We start from the raw sequence: 22,813 nt of genomic DNA on the forward strand, positions 1-22,813 counted from the left end.
TTTGGACATGCTATCCATCGGCTTTAGTCATGGACGTGGCCTCTATTTTATTTCAGTTTAGCAACTAAGTAGGCTTTGATTATAAGTTCCAATGGCCTTCACACCTGCAATGGTCATGATTCAAACATAAGCTTACTTAAATGTTAGCTAGCCCAAAAACATAAACCCATCTATTAATTAGAGGTAAAATATTATTTCACATGCCAAAATCCAATTAATTCATATTATCTTATTAATACTCTTATTTTAACAAATAAAACTCATTTAACCCAAGATATTAAGAGTATTAATAAAGTATAATTGACCATTTATTACTACCGTATCAGACACCAAGGATCACTCAAATAACCATGATGAGAAGGTTAGTGAAGAGACGGTTACGTAAATCTATCCTTGCGTGATATTGTATTTAAATTCAATTTTCGATTTTTATCCTATCTTTAGCTGATTTATATCAAGTGTAGAGTTACGTCTTTTGTAAATATATACTACCAATGTAATACGATCTGTTCTATTGGACCAAATTTCACTTTATTATATTTGCTTACACTACTAAATATAGGAAATGACCAACAAACAAAAATATGGTTGAAACCCTGGATACCACCCAACCCAAGTTTCAAACCTCTCCCGATCGTTGGTAAATCTCCAGAGCATGCATCTCAAGTAAGTGATTTTATCCTCCCAAATCCTACAAGATGGAACCTACCACTATTGGGAAACCACTCCTAACCATCAACCATAACAATGTAATCCAAATCCATCTCCCACCAGAAGAAACAGAAGACTCTTACATCTGGCCAAATGATCCATAAGATCATTGCTTCTCAGTCAAAATTACCTTTAAACTAAACACCTCAAGCCATTTAAATGCTCCATCCAGTCTAACCCTCTCGGAATGGAAGCATTTTTGGAAGTAAAGTGCCCATGAAAGGCACAAGCTCTCCTTTGGAGACTCATATGGAACACACTCCCAACAAAGGCCAACCTAACTATATTCTCAAAAAATAGCTAACAAGCTAAGGTGACTATTCATGCACCCTATTCAAGAATGAGCTAGAAAATCTAGAACATGTCTTATTCTTTTGCCCTTTTGCTAGAATCCTATGGAGAGAAAATCTTTGGCGCAATAGCAAATGTCAATCATCAACTGGATTAAGATGATTCACTTTCAAACAAGAATGATAGCTTAATCTCCCAAGAGATCAATCAGTACATCATCTTCTCATATCCAGTTTGATAAACCTAAACACAATCTAGCTAGAAAGAAACAAAGCGCGCATCACATGAGAAGCAAACACCTGATCCCTCAATGCAGCTTGCTCTGCTAGAAAACTCACAAGGGAACACACGATCCAAGCAATCTTTTACTGCTCCAGTTTGCCAAAATGCAGTTGGAGAAATCCTACACGTGGACAAGATGCTGCCTGACCATTGACCCCACAGTTGGAGAAGCAATTGCAACTCTACTAGCAATCCCAGAGACCCACTTGTTAATTCTAAACAATGTTATGTACTGTCGAAGGTGACTCAACCATAGTCCAAGGATGCATACAAAACTTGAATATTGGGTCCTTGAACCAATCATAGGAAAAGCCAAGGAGACCCTTGAAACATATCGCATCCTCCCCAGCAGAAGCACTAACCCCTCTTCCCCAGTTCCATACTCGAAAAGAACCTCTATAATCCTTGTAAATAACTCTTAATATATCTAATCATTTGCTTATTAAAAAAAAAAAAAACATTTCATTGGACTTACAATTAAACAAACGCAAATTTTCAAAATCTTACTCCTTGAATTTACCACCATTACATTATGCTAAAGAGTATACCACCTTGTACTTTGGACATTATTATAAAAGAGCAAACACTTACAACTATCAGTTGCAATTTTTGCTCTTTGTTAGATTTATGCCTTCATTAACCCAATCAATACCATTTATTAAAATTAACTCAACAAAAAATATTTACATAAATATATCTTAAACTATATCTAGGAGTTGAGTTTTCGTCGTATTAAAAAGTGAATAGATAAGATCAACTCATTTATTCACCATAGTTGATTTCGTTCCTTCATTTACTTAAAATAGCATGTTGATTTATTTTTTTTCATTACGTGTAAGTTAAATTTTAGAACTTGCTTTGAGCTCTAGGAAGACGTTCTTAGCTTCCCCAATCAAATTTTTTTTTAAAATCTGACATGTTTATCAACGAGTCAATTGTTGATTTAGGTTGTGTTTAGATGTTGAGTTAAGCTCAGCCGAACTCAGTTCTTTATGAATAACAATGAGTTGAGTAGTGAAATGAGTTATATGAGGCTCATCTAAACTGAGTTTAAAGTGTGTTTGGATGTTAATATGAGTTTAATACTTTTTATGAAAAGTTGAAAAAGGTTGTAGGTTTTACGTATAAATATGTGTTAAGTTGAAAAATGTCGTGAGTCTCACGTGTAAGAAGATTTTGAATTGAGATAAGTTTAGTAATTTGAGAGTTGAATGTTTGAATATTAGATTCAGTTTAAAATTAGTCTAAACTCAACTGAGTTCTGCAACTAAACACAGTCTTAGTAATTAATCTTGAAGTTGGGCACAGTGTTTCTTTCTTTCCAACTTTAGAGCTCCCTCGACACTTATTTGGCATCTTGGTGCTAATTGATAGTGTTGGGATGCCAAGACTTTGTCATTAGCATTCTATAGTTTTCCATATTTTTGTTTTGCCTTACTTATTCATGCTATATATATTTTCGTTTTCGGTAAGTGTGGATTATAACACATAGAAGTCTTTTTATTTTATGAAATTTATTGAAAAGAGAAATGATATTTACAGTCTTAAAATATACAAGTCTCGTATATTCTATTTGAAAAAAGTAGATAAATCTGAAACTCACATGAAGAAATTATTTTTTAATTGTTAACCCAATTTTTTTCAAACGAAGTGCGCAAGACTTACAAATTATAAGACTGTATATAATATTATCCTATTGTAATATCCAACTGTTTTGCATTAATGAAAGTAATATCAATAGATAAAAAAAAAAAAAAAAGTGGTGTGGAACTATTATTTAGAGCATTCCCAGTACCGCAAATATACCTTTTTTTCTATAATTTGAATTTTTATATTTAGAGATTTAGTTAAAATCATACCTACATCGGAATTCTTATTTTAGAGAAAAGGTTTAGGGGAAGAACAATCACTCTCTAAATATAAGGAATCAATATTTATCTCTTAAATCATTTTTTATCAATATTTTATTCTAATAAATAAAATAAATTCTTATTCCAATCATCTATATTTTATATCATACTCATATTTATTATAGTTTTAAATATAATTTTAAAAATAATTTTAATAATTACGAAAATATAAAAAAATTAATTTTAAAAATATTATCATACCTGAAAAAAATAATTTATATTTTTATTTAAAATATTCACTAGAGTAATATTTCAAAACATAAAAAAAAAATTAAGTAATTAAGTTTGTAAATAGAAGTGAGAGAAAAAAATAATAAAAAAATAAAAAAATATTATTTTAATAGAATAGAGAAATGATAAGAAATGAGATGCATGAGGTTTTTAAAAAATAATAAAATTTAGAAAAAAATTTTAGAAAATGTAATTTTTAATTAAATTATTTGAAATTTTAGAGGAAATGAGACGAGGATGGCCTTATATCTTCAACAAATTACTAAAATAGTTCCGGATCCTACCGGGTTTTTCTGTTGGATGCTTTTTCACTTCGCGAAATTTCTCATATCTCATGCGGACGGTTGCGTGCGTGTCCCCTTCTCCATCTTAGCACCGTTACGGGGTGCGCACACACCGACCTCCCCCATCTCTCTCGCTTTTTCTCAGAGAATAGTAGAGATTCTCCCTTTGTATCATCGGTCCAAACACGCTCTCTGGTCGTATCTCTTGTATCGAGGCCAGATACTTTTACGGATATGGATCAGGACCAGCGGGGCCAGGTCGGTCGGGAGAGATCCCCGTTATCGATGGAGGAGTCTCGGGAGGATCGTCGGATAGATTCCGAGAGCTCAGGCGAGGTCCCTGTCCGGATCGAGCTCGAGATTGGTAGTGGAAGCGGTAGTGATAGCAAAGAAGTGGACAATAAAGAGGTCGGCAATGTGGGTTCGTTGGACAATGGTGGTAGTAGCTCTCCAGGTTTGCGAATTCTTCTTAGTTAAGCTTTTGTTTGGTTTGCGAGAAAATAACACACGAAACTCTGCAAATTATGTTCCATACTGCAATTAGATTGCGAACTTATTTCATTGTTTCCTGAGAAAACAGTTTATTTTCGTATTCTTTTAAGTGTAATTCCTTGTTTGCTTTACTGTTTGAAAACTTTTTGGCTAGCCTTGACTTGCACATCGAGGTAGAGAGCTGTTTTAGGGTGAACTTCTATTGCGGGAATTTCGAATTTGGTTGCTAGTGGTGTTTTTATGTCATTTTTAAGTATGTTGTTCAAGTGTTGTTTCAACTGGCAACTGCTATTTTTGAGATTGTTTTCTGAGAAGGTTTAGGAACCGAACAGGTAAGTAATCAATTATCCATTCGTCTTTTCAATAAGGGCCAAATTATCGTATGCCTGACCCTTTTTGACTGACGCCGGAAATGGAAGGCAATTCTAAAATCTTCTCCTGCTTCTTCAGAGTGGAAATGGTAGGATGACCTACGGGTATTTTTTTATAGTACTTACGGGTATGTTGATGTGGGATTAGGGCAAATACGGTTTTGAAGGGACAACTGGTTTCTTACTACTACCCTTCCAGTCTTTGACACGAATTGAAACTGAAGAAAGAGAAGCTCTTACTGAATAAATCAAATATTACAGAGAGAGGTACTTTGTTTTTATACATGAGCATTGAGACTAACTGCTGAACTGATACAACTAAAACTATGAAAACAATTGAAACTAACTGACAGTTAATTGACACATAAGTGCTGAAATGAAACTTAATATTATTCTATATTATATAATTCTTGAAGATGAGGTAGAATGCTGGGTTAGCGGGCTTCAAATACATATGATAGATAGAGTGGTGTTGTTTCCATCATTCAACGATTAACTGAAATTAAGACTATGCTGGAGAGGCTAAATAAAGTAAGGCCGGTGGTCACATGAATTAATTCCATATAAGATAGTCTTCTGAAGGATGATCTTTTCAACTGAAATTTTTAACTATATCACTCAAATAGGTGGTAATCATTCTATAGACATTGATTTGGTAACTGGGCTATATTCCTAAACGTGTCTGATTTACATCCTCAGTTTTGTTGTAAATGAAGTGTTTTCGATTTCTTGTTCACTAAAGCAATAGAGAAATTTTAAGTAGCTATGGACTACAGACACATGGTTCTTGTATCTTATTATAGGATGCCATGCAATAAGAATTAGTACTTATGTGAATAATTTTGATAGCAATTTGGTGATATGATGGGAATACTACATCATCCATACTCATGGAGTATTTAATAATTTTTTAAGGCATTTTGTGAGAGGAATTTTTCTTGCCAATACATCATATTGAACATAAAGGAGCCATCCCCCAAACTTCTGAGTTCCTATGACTTCCAAAACAATTTTGTTAACATGCCAAAATGTATACCACTTGCTGAGGCTTCACCCTCCCAATGTTATAGAACACCAATCCAATGTTATAACATGCCACTTTTTCAAATCATTTGCTGTTAAGATCTTTCCTATAACTTTTACTTATATATATAAAAAAGATCTTTCCGAATGGTCCCGTGTACTTGGGCTTTTGCCTATCCTTATGATCAATAAAATCTTATTTACTGATAAGAAAAAAGATCTTTCCTAAAGGTTGATAAAAAAAATCTTTCCTAAAGCACGCGTCCAGACAAAACAAGCTACCTTTGAGGGCATGTTGTTTCTCCAAATATGCATATAAGGAAAGAAATGGACCAATAGAAAGAATGAGCACATTGAAGAAAGGATTTAACCTCAAAGATCCGTCTATTGGACAGGATCCAACAAATCTGGTTGTCACTGCCTCCCTCTTCACTTGAAGGGTCTCAACCTGTTAAAAAATGAAGAGAACGACTACATTTCTCTAGTTGTGGGCTAATCTAGTAAAGGGATAGTCCTATTGGGGCAAATTGTCACAAATCTGCAAGTGTTATGCTACTGAAGCCTCCCTATGTTGATCTAATTAATTGAAGAAACTCTGGAAAAATAGTCTTCAAGGTTTGGTCCTATACCACGTGTCATACCAAAATCTAATTTCTGACCCATCATTCACCTTGCATATGGTAAAACTCGAGACCATAAATGATTTAAAGTTGAAAGTTCTAAAAATTGGTGGGATTCTTTGCAGGTAAATTGAAAGCTCTAAAAAATGATTTAAAGTTATGGAATACTCAATCTTTTGGTGATGTAGGAGACCGTAAAAAGTCCATGCTAGAGGAACTTCAAGAGGTAAAGAGGACTCAAGAGGGGAGGGCTCTTTCTATAGAGGAAGCGTCTCGGAAGGCTGAGCTAAAGGCAGAATTAGAAAGGGTTGTGTTATTGGAGGAGATCTCTTGGCGTAAAAAATCAAGAGCTTTAGGGTTGAAAGAAGGAGACCGCAGCACAAAGTTCTTTCACAGAGTGGCCAACTCCCATAGGAGAACTAATACCATTGAGATGTTGAAAATAGACGGAGCGGACTATACGGAGGCTCCTGTGATTAGGGAGCATATTGTGGGATTTTTTGAACACTTACTTTCTGAACAGGTGGGATGGAGGCCAAAACTCGATGTACTAGTCTAGTCCATTGATCCACAATAGGTTTTCGTGGCTGGAGTGGCCCTTTGAGGAACAAGAGGTCCATAACGTGGTAAGGAGCATGGTCAAAGATAAAGCACTAGTCCTCGATGGCTTTTCCATGGGATTTTTTCAAACTTGTTGGGATGTGGTGAGGGCAGATTTCATGAAAAGTGTTCCAAGAATTCTTTTCAGTCCGGAAATTTGAGAAAAGCCTCAACGCCACATTTAGAGCACTTATTCCTAAGAAGATTGGGGCCTTGGAGGTGAAGGATTACTGGCCCATTAGCCTTGTGAGGGATATAAAAGATTATTTCTAAGGTGCTTGCCAATCGCTTAGGAGAAGTTTTGGGGAGGATCATTACAAAACCCCAAAATGCTTCTGTTAAAGAGGCAAATTATGGATTCAGTCCTCATTGCTAATGAATGCCTAGACAATAGGCTACAATCTGGTCAGCTGAGAATCCTACGCAAGTTAGATATGCAAAGAAGGTGTATGATCGTGTTAACTGAGAGTTTTTACTCTATGTGCTTGGGAGGTGCGGTTTTGGGGAGAAATCGTGCTCGTGGATTAGATGGTGTATTTCAACGGTGAGGTTTTCAGTATTGGTGAATGGCAGCCCAAATGGTTTCTTTAACAGCTCTCGAGGTCTAAGACAAGGAGATCCTTTGTCTCCACTCCTATTTGTTCTTTTCATCGAGGCATTTAGTAAAATGATTCTAGCCTTGGTGAATAGTGGCTTTATTGAGGGATTATCGGTAGGTAATCCTAATAGGGCACCATTAACTTATCTCACTTATTATTTGCAGATGATACACTAATTCTTTTTTTTTAGGCAGAACAAAACCAAATTCAAATATTGAGGGCATTATTACTTTGTTTTGAAGCGGCATCCGGGTTAAAAGTAAAATTTGATAAATCAAAATTGGTGCTAGTGGGCAATGTTCGCAACATCCGGTAGCTAACTAGCATCCTTGGATGTAAGGTTTCCTCTCTCCCCATGAATTACTTTGGCCTTCCTTTGGGGGCAGCTGTAAGATCTATATTGATTTGGGATACAGTGGTAGAGAAGATTGAACGCAGATTGACAAGTTAGAAGAGATCATATCTCTCGAAAGGTGGTAGGATCACCCTTATCAAAAGTACTCTTTCTAATCTACCAACGTATTTTTTATCTGTATTTTCAATTCCTCAAGTGCGGCGAACTGTATTGAGAAGCTGTATCGTGATTTTCTTTGGAGTGGGATAGGAGAAGAATTCAAGTATCATCTAGTCAAGTGGGATAAGGTATGTTCTTCAGTCTTTTCTGGTGGGTTGGATATTCGAAATTTGAGGATTTTCAATCGAACCTTGCTTGGGAAATAGTGTGAAGATGTAATACAGAACCGGAAGCCCTATGAAAGTCAGTGATTGATTGCAAATATGGAGGCATGTGGGGGCGGGGGGGTGCACTAGGGAGGTTCACGGGGTTTATGGAGTGAGAATTTGGAAACAAGTAATGCTATATATAGTCGTGGAGTGCGCAATTGTTGTGCAATCGTTTTTAAAAATAGAAGTCCACTATTAAAAAATTAGTTTTTGTTCATGTGAGTCCCATATTTACTCTTTTTTTAAAGGATTGCGCGGCGTTTATGCATTTCACGACTGCAAATATCATTTCTCTTTGGAAACACATTCAAAGAGGGTGGGGGATCTTTAATCGGCATACTAGACTGGGGTTGGGTGATGAATCTAGAATAAAATTCTGGACTGACTTGTGGCGTGGAGATGAAGCCCTAAAGAATTCATTCCCATCAGTTTTTAGGATTGCAGGTGAGAAAGATGCTTTAGTGGCTAATTGCTTGGAGTTATTTGGGGACCTAGTCCAATGAAACGTGAATTTCACTAGAGCTGCCCAAGATTGAGAAGTTGGCAGCATTGAGGAGTTCTTTGGTCTTCTATACACCATGATGCCGAGAACCCAAGGAGTAGATAAGATGTGGTGGATACCCACAGGTAAAGGTAAATTCTCGGTCCGTTCTTTCTATAAGTCACTTACACAAGCACATAATACGCAATTCCCATGGAGAAAGATATGGAGAAACAAGGCACCTCCCAAAGCGGCATTTTTTGTATGAACAACAGCATTAGGTAAGATTTTGACGACAGATAATCTACAGAGACGTAAGGTGATCGTAGTAGATTGGTGCTATTTGTGTAGGAAAAATGGTGAAAATGTGGATCATTTATTGTTGCATTGTGAGGTGGCTGGAACGTTATGGAATGAGGTGTTTAATAAAATGGAATTAGCTTGAGTTATGCCTGTTACAGTTACAAAGCTCATGGCCAGTTGGATAAATCTACGGGATCCCCCACAAATCTCAGTGGTGTGGAAAATAGTCCTGATTTGTATCATGTGGTGTCTATGGAAGAAGCAAAATGACCGGACATTTGAAGACAAGGAGCACTCACTAGAAGAACTTAGATTATTTTTTGTTAGCACTCTTTTTCTTTGGGCCATAGCTGTAGCTTGTCGTGGCCTCGATTTTCATATTTTCTTGTTTCTATTACTTCTCTCTAAATAGGTGTGTCCTTTTATATACCATCTTGTGTACTTGGGCTGTGCCTATTCATATCAATATAATCGTTTACTTATAAAAAAAGAACTGGAGACATCCCCCCAGAGTTCTTTTATGATGTTTCTCCACAACCAACCCCATAAGGCCCACTAAACTTATTGAAATGCTATACAGCTCAGATTAGTCAAGCTCTGCATAGGGTGGGTGAGTTATGATAGATTTTCATGAGTGCCAAGTCCCACATTGGTTCTTTGTAGGTGTAAATGGACTTTATAAATGATTGCAAGAAGTTCTATTTTTTTATATAATTAAGACAAGATTTTATCGAAAAACATGGGTAGTATTTGAGTTTTTGTTTTTTTTTTTTTTTCTTAGATATATATACCTAATAAGAAAACATATAAAGATGAAGAAAGTTCTGAAAACTAGAGATAAAACTAGAACAATGGTGGACCATCAACCATTGGGAGAGGTGTCAATGGACAGCTTTGCTGTCCATAATCAATCTTCTTTCCTTATTTTATCTTTACTTCCTTTACTTAGGCTTGTACAATTAGCATATTGACAGAATATATAGTTTCCATATAAGGCTAGAATGCTAGGATCACTCGGCAATTAGTTTCTTCCCATGTATAGTTCTCTTGTAAAGTTTCTATATAATATACAGATCACTCAAAGGCCAACGGATTCGGCCATTCATACAAAACTTTGATCTATTTTGACATGGTATCAAGAGCCGCCTACTAAGCTCTTTGTTTCCTTCGATTTTTTTTTTCCTTCTTCTCGATTTCAGAGACTTTTGGCAGGTCTAGTTCTGCTGTCGCAGCAGCATCTCGTGGGATTTTTTGGCTTCGTCTGGGTGTTCTGTTTTTTTTTTTCAGCTTCGTTTGGGTTGTTTTTGGTGAGTCTGACTTGCAGTTCTCATCTTCTTGGAATTGTGCTTCTTGGTCTGGGTGTTTACGGCACTTCTGTGCCTTCATGATTGTCGCAGCATCCTTCTGGCTGGTATTTCGGTATTTTTGCATCTCCGTGCCTCTCGCACCTTGTTTCTGGTGGGCATCTTGGCACTTCTGTGCCTTCATGATTATTGCAGCTTGCCTCTGGTGGTAATTTTGGCATTTTTTTCTTTGTCTTGGTGGTTATCGCAGCACCTTCCTCGGCTTCTATGTGTGGCTCTCGGTTTCTCTTGCTGAACAATGACTCATTTGGCTCTCAGTTTATCACTCGTGCCCCCTGCTTCCTCTCACAGACAAGTCAAAGGTCCTTATCTCATTTTATTTTGGACTGTTTTGAATTTTTTTGTTGATTTACTTTGTCTCGAAATTTATTTGTGATGGACTCGCCACGTGTGTCAAGTTTACGGGCACAAATTACTCTATTTGGGCATTTTAGTTTGAACTTTTCCTTAACGGAAAAGATCTTTGGGGTCATATTGATGGCACGGATATCGCCCAAACATCCAATACTGATAAATCTAAAGATCTCGGGACTTCTCCTTCATGCGTTGTCCTTGATGCTCGGATTATGTCTTGGCTTCTTGGTTTGGTGGAGCCACATATTGTTACCAACTTGCGGGCTCATCGCTCTGCTCAATCTATGTGGAATTACTTCAAGAAGGTTTATCATCAAGCTAATGATGCTCGTCGCTTTCAGTTAGAACATGCGATTGCCATGTTTCAACACGGGAGCCTTTCCATCCAAGACTACTACTCGGCATTTCTGACTCTTTGGTATGAATATACTGATTTGGTTACAGCGGATGTTCCTGTTGCCGCTCTTTCGACTATTCAGACTCTTCACGAGACTAGCCGGCGTGATCAGTTTCTTATGAAACTACGCCCGGAATATGAATCTGTTCGCTCTTCTCTACTGAACAGATCTCCTGTTCCCTCTCTTGATATTTGTTTTGGTGAGTTACTTCGCAAAGAACGTCTTAGTACTCAAGCTATTCTGGAGCAATCTCATGGCAGTTCCGGGACGACGACTGTGGCTTATGCTGCCCAAGGACGATGGTCACCTATGAATTCTAAAAATTTGCAGTGTTTCTGCTGCAAAGAATATGGGCATATTGCTGCCAATTGTCCTAAGAAATATTGTTCTTATTGCAAGAAGAAGGGTCACATTATCAAAGAATGTCGTATCCGCCCCTAGAATTGTCAGGCCCACACATTTCAGACTTTTGTTATTGTTCCTCCTGCAGCAACTTCTGTAGCACATGGCTCTTCCTCAGGTGCTTCTTCTGATCTTGCACCTCTTGAAGCAAATTACTGCACACCAGAAATGGTGCAACAGATGCTAATTTCGGCATTATCTGCAATGGGGTTTCAAGGTAAAAATTCTACTAAATTGTGGTACGTAGACTCGGGGGCTTCTAATCACATGACGAATATGCCTACCACTCTGTGTCATGTTCGGCCCTATGCTGGTCGATCTACCATTCAGACTGCCAATGGCAGTTCTTTGCCAATAGCTGCTGTCGGAGATGCCTCTTCTAAATTTACTGATGTGTTTCTTGCTCCTCAGCTTTCCACGAATCTTATTTCTATTGGTCAATTAGTTGATAACAATTGTGCTGTTAATTTTTCTGGTAATGGTTGTGTTGTGCAGGACCAGGTAACGGGGGAGTCGATCGCGAAGGGACCTAAAGTGGGGCGTTTGTTTCCACTATTTTTACCTGTTCTAGCACTTTCTCCAGTTTCTTCTATTAAGTCTTTTGCTTGTAATAATGTTCCTGATCTGAGTATGGTGTGGCATCGTTGTTTAGGCCATCCCAATACTCAGATCTTATCTCATGTATTGCACTCTAGTTTTCTTGATAATAAAGAACGTTCTTTTTTATCTCTTGAGTGTGATTCTTGTAAACTTGGTAAAATCAAAACTCTTCCATTTCCTTTGCATGCTGGTAGAGCTTCTCACTATTTTGATCTCATCCATAGTGATGTTTGGGGACCTTCCCTGGTTAGTTCACATGAAAAATTTAAATACTATGTGACTTTCATTGATGATCATAGCAGATTTACTTGGGTTTATTTTCTTCGTTCTAAGTTTGAGGTTTTTCGCACTTTCACTGCATTTTTAGCGTATGTTGACAATCAATTTTCTGCGACTATTAAGACATTACTCACAGATTCTGGTGGTGAATATTTATCTACTAAGTTTTAGGCATTCTTGGCTTCTAAAGGAATTTTTCATCAACGTTCATGTCCTGCTACTCCCCAACAGAATGGAGTAGCTAAACGCAAAAATCGCCATCTTTTTGACGTGGTACGTACTCTCTTGTTAGAATCCTCTGTTCCATCCATGTTCTTGGTCGAGGCTCTGAAAACTGCTACTCATTTGATTAATCGTTTACCTTCCCAAGTCTTACACATGGATTTTCCCTATTTCCGCTTATTTGGTAAGCAACCTAGTTATGATAATCTCCGTACCTTTGGTTATGTATACTTTGTTCATTTACCTCCTCATGAGCGACATAAATTATCTGCTCAATCTGTTAGATGTGCATTCTTGGGATATAATGTGTGTCAAAAGGGATTTGTTTGCTATGATCCTACTTTACATCGCACACGCATTTCTAGGAATGTTATTTTCTTTGAAAAACAACATTTCTTTCTTGTGTCCTCTCTTTCTACTGTGGTCCTCTCTTCCTTTGAGCAGCAGTTCTCAGATCTTCATCAAGTCAGTTCTCACTTTAAACCAGGTATTGTGTATACGAGACGCACCCGCCCACAGTCTCTTCCCGTGGCTCACCCGATATCTGATCCTACCATGCTCCAGAACCAGTCAGTTGCAGCACCTCCAGAGCCCTTGGTACGTTGCTCTCCTCGTGTGTCTGTACCTCCGGATAGGTATGGGTTTTCTTCTGGCCCCTCTATTTCAGCTCTTACTACTGCATTGTCCAATTTTGATATTCCCACATGCTACTCACAAGCTGCCAAGCATGACTATTGGCAACAAGCTATGCAGGAAGAAATTGCCGCTCTAGAGGCCAATCATACCTGGGACATTGAGTCATGTCCTCCAACAATTGTTCCTCTGGGTTGCAAATGGGTTTACTCAGTCAAGGTTCGATCTGATGGAAGTTTGCATCGTTACAAAGCTCGGCTTGTTGCACTTGAGAATAATCAGGAATATGGTGTCAATTATGAAGAGACCTTTGCTCCTGTGGCTAAGATGACTATTATTCGTACGATTCTAGCTCTTGCTGCTTCCAATGATTGGCCACTACATCAGATGAATGTCAAGAATGCTTTTCTTCACGGGGATCTTAATGAGTGTATTTATATGAAGCCACCCCCGGGATTGTTTTCTTCTTCGACTTCGCATGTGTGTAAGTTTCGTCGCTCCCTTTATGGTCTCAAACAAGCTCCAAAGGCCTGGTTTGATAAATTTCGAACCACTTTATTACAATTCTCATTCAAGTAGAGCAAGTATGACACTTCCTTGTTTCTTCGGAAATCAGACTTGGGTATTGTTGTTCTTTTGGTTTATGTTGATGATATTGTGATTGCTGGTTCCGATTCTGTTTTACTTGGATAGCTCAAGACTCATCTCTCTGAGTCCTTTCATATGAAAGATCTTGGGTCTCTCACATATTTTCTCGGTCTCGAGGTGCATCGTAGTCCATCTGGTATTTCACTCAATCAACATAAGTATGCTAGTGACCTGGTGGCTACAACTGGCCTACAGGAGGCCACCTTTGTTGATACTCCCATGGAACTGAATGTCAAGCTTCACAAAGAGGAGGGTGATTTACTTGCTGATCCCAGTTTATACCGGAAGTTGGTGGGTAGTCTGCTCTATCTCACCATTACTAGACCAGACATTTCCTTTGCAGTACAGCAAGTCAGCCAGTTTCTTCAAACCCCTCGTCATCTTCATTTGGCTGCTGTCCGTAGGATCACACGCTATGTTCAGGGCACTTCTCCCCGTGGCTTATTCTTTCCTATAGGCAATTCTCCTCGCCTTACTGCTTATAGCAACGCTGATTGGGCCGATTGTGCTGATACACGTCGATCCATTACTAGTTGGTGTGTGTTCTTAGGTGATGCATTGATCTCCTAGAAGAGTAAGAAGCAAGACAGAGTCTCTAAGTCATCTACAGAATCTGAGTATCAGGCAATGTCTCTTGCTTGTTCCGAAATTATTTGGCTTCGAGGTTTACTTGCTGAGCTAGATTTTTCTGAGACCGATCCTACACCTCTACATGTTGATAATACGAGTGCTATTCAGATCACGGCCAATCCTGTCTATCATGAGCGCACGAAGCATATTGAAGTCGACTGTCACTCTATCCGTGCATTTGAAGCTCATGTTATCACTCTTCCACATGTTTCCACTGAATTACAAATTGCTGATATCTTCACTAAAGCTCTCACTCGCCATCGACATTGCTTCTTAAGTAGCAAATTGATGCTTGTTGATCAACCCGTATCAATTTGAGGGGGGCTGTCATTTGCTGTCCATAATCAATCTTCTTTCCTCCTATTCTTCTTTCCTTATTTTATCTTTACTTCCTTTACTTAGGCTTGTACAGTTAGCATATTGACAGAATATATAGTTTTCATATAAGGCTAGAATGCTAGGATCACTCGGCAATTAGTTTCTTCCCATGTATAGTTCTCTTGTAAAGTTTCTATATAATATACAGATCACTCAAAGGCCAACGGATTCGGCCATTCATACAAAACTTTGATCTATTTTGAAAAGAGGGTGTTAAGAAAGAGCTACTTGAAGTCCAGCATAGACTTCTCACAATTCTCAAAACTATGCCCATTCTATTATCTCAAAACTAGGCCGAAAGTTTTGATATACCAAAACCCTAGTTCTTTTTTTTATTAGTAGAATAAGATTTGATTGATCAAGTAAATAGGCGAAGTCCAAGTACAAAGGAATTATACATTTTTTTATAAGACACATGAATTATACATGGATAACACCTAGTTACAAGATAGGAACTAGAACTATAGACAAGAAAATCATGGGAACCAGTCCCATTGAGGACAATCATAGAAGCCCACAAAAATAAAGTATGGAAGAAGAAACATTTGAGATCATCCAATGAGTGTTGTCGATCTTCAAGACTCCAACCGTTCCTTTCTAGCCAAATATATCACATGAGACATAAGAGAATCGTATTCCGTACTTTAGCAATTTGGTGATTACCCTGAAGTAAGGTTGTCACCCGCCCTATATGGGTGGATTGTAGCCTTCTCTGCCCTCGGCCCCGCTTAGGCGGGGGTGGGCATATGCCACCTTGCCCCCGCCCCCAACCCTTCAGAAAGGCCATTCGTCCCCATCATACGGGTGGATGGATGGGGGGTTGGGAATCAGCCGCTCCTACGTTCCCAACGACAACAAAACCACCTAAAACAATTTCCTCCGCCGCACCTTCCAGGTCCAAACTAAACCAAATAATAACAAATCATCCAACAAAAATTGAACCAAACAAAATAACACATAAATCCACCAACCAAAATCAAACAAATTGAACCAAAATCAATTTGGGACTAGAGAATGTCGTGCGGCCGTGGGTCTTTGGTTCGCGACTAGAGAACCCTGGGTCAGACTTGCCGACGATCTACGCACTGTTTGCAACACAAGGAGAAGATGAAGAAGAAGAAGAAGAAAGAGGACATGAAGACTAGGGTTATAAATTAGGGGTTTTTTATATTTTGGTGGGCTAGGTGGATATCCCATCCGCATCCCACCCTGCTTTGTTAAAAAAATTTATCCACCCATCCCGCCCTCCAGGTACCATGCGGGCCTAGTGGGACTCATGGATGGGCTGCATGGTACCGGGTGGAATAAGTGCAATGGACGGGCCCTAGTCCCTGAAGGCCTCTCCAACTAGCAAGTAGATCTACCACCCTCCACCAAACCCCTAATTTCTTAGGAATAAGTGCAATGAATGTTGCTTGAAGGATCTTTTTGAAGGTTGCCTTCAGCTTGAATGAAACTAATGGAACACATTCATAACATCTTCTTCATTTCGTACTAACATGCCCAAAATAAGCCATAGAAAGCCATTTGGGCCTAGGGGCCATTTTCCATCCGGGCTTTCACATCCTTTATAAGCATGGTTTCTTTCAAGTGAAATTTGCAATCGGTTGCAATATTGACCAATCTTTTTGGAGATAAGCATAGATGTGACTAGTACTACCTTGGGTCGTTACAGCAATGAGACGATTTATTTTACTGATTTAGCATGTTTAACTTTTACGTATAAAAAAAAAACATGTTTAATTTTTTCACATAAAATGATAAATGGGAGCAAATTATAGCTAAATGCCTTTTTCATATGATAATATAGACGAGGAAAAAAACGTTTTGTGTCGTTTTGTTTATATATATATATATTAACTTGGACTAGTTGGTTTTTGGCAATTTTTTGCTAGTGAGATTTGAGCTCCTTTGTTGATTTGGTCATTTTGCTATATATTGTACATGGTATGTATTTGTTTGGTTCAACTCTGCACCTTGGCTCAAATGGTAAATGACTTGACGGAATGGGGTAGGCCTTTAGGTTCAAAACTGAAGAAACAGGAGGATCTATTTGGCAATTTTCACTTAATTCTAGTGCATGTATAGTTACATATTATGATGTATCTGGGTTTCTTTGTTCAGGGGTAGCAGGAATGTTTCTGAAGTAGACACATATCCGTTTGAGATATCTAACGTTGACAAATTGGAATCTTCAGGTCCGATTAAGTTGGAAAGATCAAAAACTGAGAGGCAAAGACATAACAACATATATGCTGAAGAGGCAGCTCAAATCTTTGATGACAAAATATCTGACCAGCAGAAGGTGAACTTTATATCAGGTTGCTTGATTTATGGTTACAGATAATGCATATTTTTATTTAAACCCCAAGGGATTGGCCCAAGTGGCGAAGGCCTTGGTTTTAGGGTATCACTCCCATCAAAGTCCAAGGTTCAACGCTTCATGGGTGCAAACAATCATTTGGGACCACACGTCCTGGTGAAAAATCAGTGATTTAACTAGTTCCATGTAGGGAAACTTCCGAGGGTGGGGTGCACGGGACCGGGTTTACTCTACAGGGGTGGGTCTGAAGGGCCCTGCCTTGGATAGGTTCCCCGACATAAAAAAAAAAAAAAAAGGATAATTCATATTTTTATGTAATTTTCAAACTTTGCAGCTAAAACTGTTGACCAGAATGGCTACTGTAAAAGATGATGGAACGGTAGAATTTGAAGTCCCAGCAGATGTTGAATCACAAGCTCTTGGTGCTGGATCTGTTGGTGCTTACAATGATACTGTATATGATGAGACTCTAGATGCAACAGAGCTTCAGTACATACCACCACTGCAAATAGTAATGCTTATTGTTGGCACACGTGGGGATGTTCAGCCATTTGTTGCAATTGGCAAACGTTTGCAGGTTTCGAGACATTTCTAATCATCACAAGATTATTTACCTTTTATTCTGAGTTTATGTGTGAATAATCTTTCAAGCTTTTCACCTTTATGTCTTTTAATTGAGACATTTGATTATGTGTCAGCTTCAAAAGTGGTATAAACTATAATGCTCTGCCTAGTAAGAGTTTTGATGCTTTGGGGTATCTTTGTTTGGGAGGGGTTGGTAGGTGTTTTGGAAATGCACTTTTTTAAAACAGTATTTGGAAACTGCTTTTAGGGAGTTTGGTACTACTTTTCATGGGAACGTGTTTTGAAAAGTGCTACCCAGTGGACCCTAAGCTGTGTAGGTTTGATCTTTATGAATTTCTTGTATTCCCATCCTCTTTATGTAATCAATGCTCAAAAAATTTATACATGAGGTGAAATTGTGTTGTCACACCCAAGACCTTATTAAGGGGTAAACATTTTTTTTATAAGGGGTAAACATGGAATTTATTTAGTTTTTAGGTGCTTATTTTTTATTTTACTTTCGTAAGTCGATCTTATGGGTGGCCTTAAGTTGTTGTTAGAAAAGTTGCTTAGGACCTAAAATTAAGTTGTAAGAAGGCCCGATCCATTTTCTAATAGGAAAAGAAGAATATAAGAAAATTAGAATCCTTGTTGGATAAGGTTTCATCCTGAATGATCAGATCTGCCAACCCTTATCTTTACGGACTAAGCCTATAATTTAAAGGGGGTTTTGTGCCTATAATTTAGGTGAACCTCGTGAAGTCCAAGTTGGTCCCAGTGGGTTTTGTGCATAATGTAAGAGACTTGGCTAGTCTTTTGGGATGCAAGGTGCCATTTCTGCCCATGAAATACCTTGGTCTTCCTTTGAGGACTGCTTATAAGTCAAAGGCGATTTGGGATGGTATCATAGATAAGATAAGAGAGGAGGTTGGCAGTTTGGAAAGGATTTACTTGTCAAAGGGGGAAGAATCACCTTAATTAAGAGTACCTTGTCTAACATTCCTACGTATTTTTTTCATTATTTCCCTCGCCTACAAGCGTAGCTAATTGAATTGAGAAGATTTTTCATGCATTCTTGTGGGGAGGAATTCGGGTTTTGTCTATCCTTTCTACGTATTTTCTTCATTATTTCCCTTGCCTGTAGGTGTGGCTAATTGAATTGAGAAGATTTTTTGTGCATTCTTGTGGGTATGAATTCGAGTGTAGAACAAGTTCCACCTGATTAGTTGGGAAAATGTTTGAGCCCTGATTTCAAGTAGATGGTTGGAGGTCTGAAAGATGAGGATTTCTAATAAGACCCTTCTTATATATTTTGGTCCCCTTCTTGGGGGCCCCTCATAAGTTAAAGCCGGTTTGGGATGGTGTTATTGAAAAGATAGAGAGGAGCTTGATAGAATGGAAAAATATATATTTGTCTAAAGGGGGAAGAATCACCTTCCTACGTATTTTCTATTGTTATTTCCTTTGCTTGTAGGGGATTGGGAAGATATTTTGTTAGCTGGGATAAGATTTGTACCCCAATTTCAAGTGTAGATTTAGGGGTTCGAAAGCTAAGAATTTTTAATAAGGCACTCCTAGGGAAATGGTTATGGCGGTATCATAGGAGGGGGATGCCCTTTGGAGGATTGTCATTGATGCCGAATATGGGAGCATTTGGGGAGGGTGGCGTTCAAATGAAGTGAGAGGCATGTATGGTGTGGGATTGTGGAAATCTATTTGGAAAGAATGGGAGGATTTTGTTAGTAATTTTAGATTTGTGGTGGGTGGAGGATCTCAGATTAGATTTTGGCATGATATTTGGTGTGGGGATACAACTCTTAAGAATGCTTTCCCTTCTTTTTAGAATTGCGTGTTGATCAGGATGCTTCTGTGGTGGATTATATGGACAACTCTATTGGCTCTTTACAGTAGAACATGAGATTTATTGGGAGGTGGGTGATATCTCTGATTTTTTCAGCATGTTGCATGATTCGAATATTGATAGTGGCAAAGAGGATAGGTTGCTATGGATTCATCCCTGGAACAATAATTTTTCGGTTAGATCCTTGTATAAGGCTATGTGTCGCCACTTTCCTTGGAAGTGCATTTGGAGGAGCAAGGTGCTTCTCAAGGTTGCTTTTCTGGGTTGGCTAGCTTCTCTTAGGAAAGTATTGACGACGGATAATTTGAGAAAGCGGCATCATTATGGATTGGTGCTTAATGTGTAAAAGGAAAGGAGAACCCATGGACCACTTACTTCTCCATTGCGAGGTGGCAAAGGTTCTATGGGATGAGATCTTTAATTGGATTGGTATTGCTTGGGTAATGCCTAGGAGGGTGGTGGATTTTCTGGCTTGTTGGAGAGGTATCCAGGGTAATCACCAAATTGCTGCTGTTGGGAAGATGGTTCCCGTATGTCTTATGTGGTGTATTTGGCTTGAGAGGAACAATCATGGTTTTGAAGATAGAAAATGCTTGTTGGGAGAGGTTAGAGATTTTTCCTTTCATGCATAATTACTTTGGACATCTGCTATTGTACTTGATGGGGCTTGTTTTCATGATTTCATTGTTTTTGTTTCTAGTTCCGAGCTTGTAATTAGGTGTTCTCTCTTGTGTACTCCCTGTGCACTTGGGCTATACCTAATTACTTGGTTTAATAATTTTTTCCTATAAAAAAGGCAGATGGTTATGGCTGTATTCTTAGGAAGGGGAATCATTTTGGAGGATCATCATTGATGCCAAATATGGGAGTGATTGGTGGTGTTTTGGGAGAGGGGGGGGGGGGGGGGGGGGGGGGGGGGGGGGGGGAGGGGGGGAGTTGGTGCTCTAATGATGTGAGAGGTGTGCATGGTGTGGGGCTGTGGGGGTTTTGTGATTAGTGAGGGATCTCGGGTCAGTTTTGGGGCTGTGGGGTTTTGTGATTAGTGAGGGATCTCGGGTCACTTTTGGCATGCCATTTGGTATGGTGATACAGCCCTCAAGATTGCATTTCCTACCCTTTTCAGGATTGCTTATGATCTTTTGTTTTCGGTGGCGGATTATCTGGACAGTCTAGTGAATCTTTATAATGGAATGTGTGTTTCTTTAGAGCTTCCCAAGATTGGGAATTGGGTGATATTTCCGAATTTTCAAGTTGTTGTATGCTTTGAGCATTGTTGGTGGTGAGGTGGATAGGTGGATAGGTTGCTTTGGATTCATTATGGGAACAAGAAGTTTGCAGTCTGATTCTTGTACTTGGTTATGTCAAGTCAAACCTATACCTCCTTTCCTTGGAGTGCATTTGGAGGAGTAAGGTACCTCTCAAGGTTGCTTTCTTTCGTTGGACAGCATCCCATGGGAAAAGTCTAATTGTGGACAATATGAGAAAGCGTGGACTCATTGTTTCGGATTGGTGCTATATGTGTAAAGTGTGGTGAATCCATGGAACATTTAGTAATTCATTGTGAGTTGGCAAGGGTTTTATGGGATGATGTTTTTAATAGGATTGGAATTGCATGGGCGATGCCTCGGCGGATGGTGGATCTTTTGGCTTTGTTGGATAGGTTTCCAAGATAACCCCCATATTGTGTCTGCATGGAAGATGTTTCCTGTGTGTCTCATATGGTGTATTTGGCTTGAAAGGAATGACCGGAGTTTTGAAGACTTGGAAAGCTTGTCGGAAGAGCTTAGATGTTTCCTTTTCTCTACTTCAGTTCTTTGGGCCTCAGCTATTGTTTTAATGGGTCTAGTTTTCATGATTTTCTTGTATCCTTTTCTAGCTCCTAACTTTGTAAGTAGGTGTTCTCTCTTGTATACACCTTGTATACTTGGGCTACGCCTTATTACTTGATTTAATAAAAATTTATTTCACTTATGAAAAAAGCCTATAATTTAGGACACATCTTTCTAAAACCTGCTGTCAAAAGGGTTAGGAGTTGTTTCAAAGTTCATCACAAAGGGAATCAATTTCTAAAAAAAGTAGGATTCCTATTCTGCTTCCAGCTTGGAAAATAAACCCATGAATCTGGTACTTCTTTCCTTTTATAACTTGCTACCAGTTCTAGGAGAGATTCTAGGAGCTTATCCAAGTTTTTCTTTTTAGGAAACTAAGTTGTATAAGTAGACAGTAGTTGAAAACCCTATTTTCGTTGGCCTTTCTATAGCCCAAGAAAACTCAAGTATTTTCTTATAAAAAGGAGCTTAAACCTCATTATTCAACTCAATTATAATTAGGGGTGTAAAAAAACAAAAAACAAAAAAGGTTGAACCGACCGAACCGTACTGGTCTAGTACCTGTTATTAAGAACCGAAACCGGTCGAAACCCATTTTCATATTTTGAAAATGAACCAAATCAGACCTGTATATATATGTTATATTAATTTTTTATATTATATATATTATATACTAAATTGCTAAATAATATAACGTGAAATCTTATTATTCATGTTTATTAATCTTATAACATAAAATTAATATAACATTTGATATAATATAAAATTAATCTTATAATTTTTAATACACATTTGATGTAACGTATAAATTTTAATCTTATAACATAAAATTAATATGACATTAAATTTTATGTAGTGCCACACGTGTAAACGGTAAACTTATGTAGAACAAATGTTAGAGGAACCGGATCTAAGTCTCAACTTCTGTAGTACTACACGTGTAAACAATAAACTGGAAAAACCAGACCGAAACTGGAAAACTGAAAATTTCGGTTTCTGTGATGAATCAGTCTGTATTGATTCTTAAATTTTCAAAACCGGTGTATATTGGTTCGGTTTCAAAATTTGTCCAAAAATCGGAGTGGTTACAACCCTAATTATAATCTCCCCTTGTTTCTGCTCTTTTGCAGCCCCCAAAACTCGAATATTCTCTTTTTCCCGCCTTAACATAAACCTGGGCTGCAGGCCTCTCTTTGGTGATTTGGTGATTTTTTTTTTTTTTTTCTTCAAGTTCTTTAATGAACATTCAAGTTAAGATATCAAATAACCTTCTAATGGATTTCTACACCCTTTTTGAATGGTTTTATCATCAAAACTAATTTAAGATGCAATGTTTAACACCAATCTCCATCAATAATTCTGTATCCAGCTTCTCTTGGTGTTTTCCTAGGGCTCTCACTAAAATCC

General features: G+C 38.2%; 1 protein-coding gene across 1 annotated transcript in view; it reads left to right on the top strand.

Moving 5' to 3' along the window:
- The first annotated feature begins 3,707 nt into the window (after positions 1–3,707).
- Positions 3,708–22,813, top strand: part of LOC121253025 (sterol 3-beta-glucosyltransferase UGT80A2-like) — a 32,952-nt gene continuing 13,846 nt past the window's right edge. Inside the window, exons 1-3 of the mRNA XM_041152915.1 lie at positions 3,708–4,163; positions 17,028–17,134; positions 17,487–17,729. Coding sequence (XP_041008849.1) covers positions 3,944–4,163; positions 17,028–17,134; positions 17,487–17,729 — 570 coding nt within the window. The 5' untranslated portion in view covers positions 3,708–3,943. The remainder of the gene's footprint in view (positions 4,164–17,027; positions 17,135–17,486; positions 17,730–22,813) is intronic.

The sequence above is a fragment of the Juglans microcarpa x Juglans regia genome, chromosome 2S (genome assembly GCF_004785595.1).
Source record: "Juglans microcarpa x Juglans regia isolate MS1-56 chromosome 2S, Jm3101_v1.0, whole genome shotgun sequence".
NCBI classification, from domain to species: domain Eukaryota; kingdom Viridiplantae; phylum Streptophyta; class Magnoliopsida; order Fagales; family Juglandaceae; genus Juglans; species Juglans microcarpa x Juglans regia.